Raw genomic sequence first — 6856 nt, 5'->3', positions numbered from 1 at the left:
TTTGTTGGAACAGCTTTCGCAACTTGGACTCTCCCACGGGCTTCGATTAATCACTAAAGTTCTCTTAAAAACCATTAAAGAAGAGTTTAAAATTTAAATTCATTGACTATCCTTAATGAATATATATATATATATATATATATATATATATGATAAGAATCTTAATATTATCAATAAACATGCAATTCATCTATTTGACCCCAAGCATCTTATTTTCTTGCTTAAGATATTCTCGTTTATGAAAAAGACTGATATAGTAATGGTGGTATTTTGTTCATATTCACAAATCTAATACAAAATATTCATCCCTCTCCCATTTTTCTCTAATCCATTAAAAAATAAAAATAAAAACTGTATAGGTTATCTTTCAATTTTCCTACTCTACTTAGTAACACAATAATAAAAAAAAATTAATATACGTTTGATTTTATGATATTTTCTTAAAAGAGAATGAAAATTAAGATTGTGTTTGAGTAGTGAGGTATTCTCAGATATTCTGTAAATAATAGTGAAAAAGTAATGATAGAATATTAAATAATAATGAAAAATAGATAAAATGTAATATTTTAATAAATACCTGATACCCAAACTAGGTCTTAAACTCATTTCCCAAATAAAGTTTCAAATCAGCTCGAATTAGTTCAAATGGATTTAAAATAGGCTAAAATAAGCTAAACTGTATTAAAATTGTTTCCTTTTTTCACTGGTTCAAATTGAATTGACTTGAATAGAAAAAAGGGTGCAGTTGACACTATAGAAAAAAGGGTTAACGTCACATATGACCTACTTAGAGCATTTTGATTAATTTGGATAAATGTATCTTTAAAATTTAGTCAATATCACACTTTTTTATATTTGTCTATTCTATTTAAATTCAATCCCCACATTGGATTAGCCATTCAAATTCTATATAATACTAAAATATTATTATTTTAATAATTAATTAATTAAATTTATTTTTATCACATTTTATAGTTCTACCAATTAAATATTAATAATAATTATATTCTAGTTAAATTAATATTAAAAAAAAATTATTATTAAATGTTAATAATAATTATATTCTAGTTAAATTAATATTAAAAAAGTTTTATTAAATGTTAATAATAATTATATTTTAATTAAATTAATATTAAAAAAGTATTATTAAATGTTAATAATAATTATATTCTAATTAAATTAATATTTAAAAAGTATTATCAAATGTTAATAATAATTATAATGTAATTTCCAATAAAAGTTAAAGATTTAAAATGTAAAAGCAAAATATCAATGATTTACGTAATGATACAGTATCTCAAGTATGTAACGCTAGATGCGGTAACGCCAGGGCCTGATTTCACACACCTGAAGTCAACTCTACGAAGATCTGAAGAGGTAAAGGTGAAGGATTCAAAGAATCGAGGGGTTGGTGAAGGACACTGTTTATGTCATGGTCAAAAGAAAAAAAGGGGGTTGGTGAGGGAGAAAAAAAACAAGAAATTCAAAGAATCCCCCACTGAGAGACCTGCTTTCAGCTGTCAATAGAGACCAAGAGCCGCCCTCTGAAGCGTTAGGTTTGAGTACTTTTTTCCACTGTGATGACGAAACTCCCCACAATTTTATATGCGAAGCGAGGTAGGAGAACTGGACCCTACTCAAATGCTTGGACAAAGCCACAGACAGATCATTGATGTCATATTTATGGGCACAAAAGTGGATTTGATTGAGCTAGATCGATCGGCATAAGGAGACCTTAAAAGTTTAAAGTCTATGTTAGGTGTGGATGAATGGTAAAGAAAGTCTTCGGTTGGTTTCTTATCTATAGCTTCTAATCTACTAGAGAGCTTGCCTCTAATCGAAGACACAAAATTCTCTAATCTCTGGCACTTGATGGAGAACCAAACCCAGAAAAAACCCAGAATTTTGTGCCTTCATGGGTTCAGAACAAGCGGTGAAATCCTCAAGAAATTGGTAGGAAGATTGCCTGAAACCGTGCTCGAAAAGCTGGACCTTGTCTTCCTCGACGCACCTTTTCCTGCTGGAGGAAAGTCCGATGTAGAAGGCATTTTTGACCCTCCTTACTACGAGTGGTGGCAATCCAACAAGGTTTTACATCTTTTTCCAAAAAGATTAGTGTTTCATCTTTCTCCAGTTTGAACATGTTCGTACGTTTTATTGATTTGCAATGGTTGTTTCATCATAGGATTATACAGAGTATACGAATTTTGAAGAGTGTCTTGCATACGTAGAAGATTACATGATCAAGAATGGTCCTTTTGATGGAGTACTGGGCTTCTCCATGGTGCGGTTCTGAAAAACGCTCAACTTTTAACTACGATATTGTTCCTGAAACCAGAAAATGTTTTTCACCACCTCTGTTCTTTAATTATTTCCAAATTGGTTAATGGATTTCAGGGGGCGATGTTAGCAGCTGCAATGCCTGGAATGCAAGCCGAGGTATAATAAACTTGCATTGGTATCTTCAATTTAATTTCTCTCAGGCATCCTTCATGTAGCCATTTCATAGGTGCAAAGTTAAACCATCCTGTATTAATTTGCAGGGGGTGACTCTTACGAAGGTACCAAAGATAAAGTTTCTGATAATTATATCTGGGGCTAAGCTTGGAGGATCCAAGTTTGGGGCACCTAAGCTGGCTGCTAACGCTTTTTCATCCCCCATTAACTGCCCATCTCTCCACTTAATAGGTAAGTTGAAGATTGAATGTGTCCTATATATATCTGTTTTATTATTCTTAGGTACAAGTTTGCTGCAAGTCAAGCAAGTTATTCACTCCTACTTTGGGTACTGCTGTTAATTAGAAAAGGATCCTCAATGCAGATTGTCTTCCTGCATTTCTACTAGTTGAAATCAGTAGTCACGCGCAGTATTGAATCCATGATTTGATCCCAATTTTATGTGGACTCGGATAATTCCACCAGCAGACATCACTTCTCTTTGCTTAATTACCATGTCTTGTGCTGTAGGTGAGACAGACTTCCTGAAGCCAGATGGGACTGCTCTGCTGGATTCATTTGTGGACCCTGTTGTCATCAATCACTCCAAAGGGCACACCGTTCCTAGACTTGGTTAGTACCAAATTTTGGTTTTTGCCACATACATATGTTCTATATTTTCTAGTCTATCCTAACAAAACCGAACCCGACTAGCCGAAAGGCTTTACGCAAGACCACAGAGCGAGAGAAGAAGACCGTGAATTTGAAGAGAAGTGTTTGACATATTGCAGATATATCCTGGATTGATTATAAGAACTTCAGTCTTTTCTGTAGATTTATACGTAGCTAGGACCTTCCTTGGGGCGTTGCATTTTCATTTTACAAAAATATGGAGTACTTGGGGATGGAATAAATGTAAGATCTATTAACTTTTCAATTCCCTCTCTTTCTGTGCAGATGGTAAACCGCTGGAAACAATGCTCAGCTTCATTGAGAAGATTCAGATGATCCCATAAAACGAAGAATAGATCTGGTTTAGGATTTGAAGGCTGCTTTATTGCCTCATACTCTCACTGAACCATACTCATTGTCTTTTTCTTATAATCATGTAATGAAAAGTGCCGTTGATGGACGGTCAATAATCTTTCAATAATCTTATATTTTATGATGATATTAACCACTTGTTAACTTTATTAATGGCTTAAAAGATGATATTGGAGGTTAAAGCTCAAGAGATAAAACTTCGTAAGAATATTTAGCTCTCAAGCATTGTATGCGATCGATTGTTCCACTTGTTGTGAAATGTTGTGCAAAACACACACACCAATGATGGCAAATAAAGTAAAAGTAATCACAATCAAACACACAGCACACAATATACGTGGTTCGGCAAATTGCCTACATACACAGAGCTGCGGTAATCTTATTAACTAGAGGAGATTACAATCACTCAATCTCAACTCACAATCTCTAAAATTTTTTGTTTTCTCACACAATATGCATTCACTTGACAATTGTTTTCTTTCAAAATATGTTGAAAGTCATCCAACACAAATCAAATATGACAAATATATAGCAAACGGCGCTGAAAACTCTAATTGAAAAAATCTACGTTCTTCGCTCGAGCTGCATGTTGAGCGCGCATCGAGTGAACAGCCAAATCAACATTGGCTCGAGCGGGATGTCGAGCAAACACTAGGGTTTGTGTCTCGCTTGAGCTCACTGTCAAGCGGTACTTGAGTCCACTGTCGAGCACACATCAAGCGACCTCACGGGTTAAGCTTCGCTCGAGCGCACGTCAAGCGAACATCCAACAAACACATTTTTCAACTCTAAAATTAGTCTCTACATACACCCCAATACCACAAACTTGATACAACTATTTTATGAGGCTAGATAAAAAAGATTGTGTATGTATCATTATTCCATGGCCTAATCAAAATGTTATAATGTCATAGTGAAGTGGCCGTCCTATCTAGAAAGTATAGACTGCCCCCCTCAGTTTACATAGACCAATTAAGATATTGCTCTACCTGAACAAGGACTCTATGAAATTGAAGTATGGTTGTTGGGCAGGTAGGAAGATTACCAAAGTTCTCTCCATGACAAAAGTTGGCACCTAGACAAGATTCTTTTTCCTTTTAAGTTATATATTATATGATATAATTTTATCTCATTTTTATTATATTATGTTAATGTGATATTTTCTATTCAATTAATATTTATATTTTAAAATAATAAATTTAATGAGCGATAATTAATATTATATCAATACTGATTATTTTTTCTTTGGATTGTAGCTCGCTCTAGACTTGTTCCCCACGTGCAATGGTTTATAATAAGAGAAATGATATTTATAATAATGCATTTTTTTAACAATTCTGCTATAGGTACCGGCGTTGGGTACCTGTAGGAGAATCGGTTGACGTGGTTAGTACCACATTAGCTGATATTATTAAAAAAAAACACGATTTCAGAAGCAAAGGAAACCTACCATCCCAGCCAGCTCCAAAATGGGTCTTAGTGAGACCGTCTCACAAGCAAATCCTCCATCCCAAGTCATATTATTTGGGTAAAGTCTCAAAAGAAAATCTTCCAACTCACAATTCTGCAAAGTGGCTGCCTTTTTCATTTTTTTTTTTTTTTATTATCTTCTATGGCCTAGTATTTGAAACCACAAAGAGCCATGGACAAGTTGAAGAGTTACACCCAAACACAGGGCAAACTAAACCGCCTCGCCCTATCTCGCTCTCCGTTTTCTACTTCAAAGACGGGCAGAGGAAAGTCCAAGGCAAACCCACCGGTCACCAGAACTTCTTGACTCGCAGAGAAATGATTGCTGGTAGCTCCTCGCCCATGAACTTTTAAGAAGGAAGAAGTCGAAGAAGAGTCTGAAGAGAAAGTAGAAGAAGAAGATGAAGAACTTGAGAAGCGGAAAGGCACCCAAGTCTAATTGAGATTGAAATCCCAATTAGGTGAAAGCAAAGAATGTGAAGGCTGTAAATGTTGATCTGGAGAAAACGACTGAACTCTCAAGGCGTGAAAGACAAGAGATAGAAAAACAAAAAGCACATGAGCGATACATGAGGCTACAGGAACAAGGAAAAAAAACGAAACGCCCCGTTTCCTTTTGTAGACGTGGATAGCCGTGTACGCCGGGTTCCCCAACCCCGAGTGCAAGTAGCTTTTTTCTTTTTTTAAATAAATAAGAAACTCATATAAAAAAATATTTTTTTAATAATAAATTTTACTCTTTTTCAAAAAGGTGCATAACCTTGTATAACTCATAATTATATATATATAATATATAAAAGCCGCTATCGACATATGAACATGAATGAATAATGCTTTTATTTGACATTTTTTGTTCCACTTATGCCCTTGTATAATTGGCTATTATTACGATTATGCCCTTGAATGCTTTGAACAGTATTTTTTCGTTCACTAATTTATTTCCACTTTTGCCCCTACTTTCATCACAAAATTGCAATTTCTTTTGTCCTTTTCATTTGTTGCCGACTGTCTTACTGTTTATTTGCAGTACTTTTATTGAATTTATCGATTTTGTAATTACTTCCCTCGCACCTTCCCCCAGAAAAATTTCCCTTCCCACTTTCTCAAGAAACCTCTCGGTGGCGGTGGCGGTGGCGTTGGCATTGGCATTAAGCTTTTTCCTTGTGAATCTTAACATCAGTTGGGTACGATTTTTCTTGGTTTCTCCTCTCAATTCAATATGTTTTTCATTTCCACAAGCTGACTAATACTCTTTGGCTTATCTTTGATTGAAAAAAGGGATGAATACACACATGTATGAAATGAAACCAAACGAAAGCAAATCTGTAATATTTTCTTAAATCTGTAACATTCCACTATATAAAATATATCTTCGAATCTAAAAAGAAATTCTCATCCAGAAGATTTGAGAGACAGAGAGGGTAGATCTCAAAATACACACATACATTAAATTAAACCAAACTCAAAAACAATCTTCAAGAAAATATTTACAGATCTAAAAATCGTTCGTAGAGTCAAAAAACAAAAAGGATACGAAATTGTTTATATCTAAGGAAAAAAAAAATCCTTTGGAGGACTTAAGAGACTGAGATATGTTCCAATCTAAAAAATAAAAATCGTTCAAAGGAGTCGAGAAACAAATAGGGCAAATATGAAATTGTTTAGATCTAAGGAAAAAAAAATTTTTTGGAGGACTTGAGAGACATAAAAGGTAGACCTGAAACATACCCATATAAATTAAATTAAAACAAAATGAAAAACAATCTACAAACTATGTTTTCATATGTAAAAAAAAATCCAAACGAATCTACAAACAAGTAAATCTGAGAAATATTTGAATCTAGACCTCAGGGCTGTCGTTTTCCTTGCTTGTCTTCAAACCGCATGAGCGCGCGCGCATACACAC

At 34.2% G+C, this 6856-nt stretch overlaps 1 protein-coding gene across 1 annotated transcript; it reads left to right on the top strand.

Annotated features, from left to right (window-relative positions):
• Nucleotides 1–1501: 1501 nt before the first annotated feature.
• Nucleotides 1502–3629, top strand: LOC108991229 (esterase AGAP003155). The gene is made up of 6 exons (XM_018965407.2): nt 1502–2088; nt 2186–2284; nt 2398–2439; nt 2544–2688; nt 2968–3069; nt 3394–3629. The coding sequence occupies exons 1-6, from the start codon at nt 1873–1875 to the stop codon at nt 3450–3452; spliced, it is 663 nt and encodes a 220-aa protein (XP_018820952.1). The 5' UTR covers nt 1502–1872; the 3' UTR covers nt 3453–3629.
• Nucleotides 3630–6856: the final 3227 nt, after the last annotated feature.

This window comes from Juglans regia, chromosome 7, assembly GCF_001411555.2.
Source record: "Juglans regia cultivar Chandler chromosome 7, Walnut 2.0, whole genome shotgun sequence".
In the NCBI taxonomy this organism is placed as follows: domain Eukaryota; kingdom Viridiplantae; phylum Streptophyta; class Magnoliopsida; order Fagales; family Juglandaceae; genus Juglans; species Juglans regia.
Note: the sequence above shows the minus strand (reverse complement) of the source record. Positions and strands in the feature narration are given on the sequence as shown.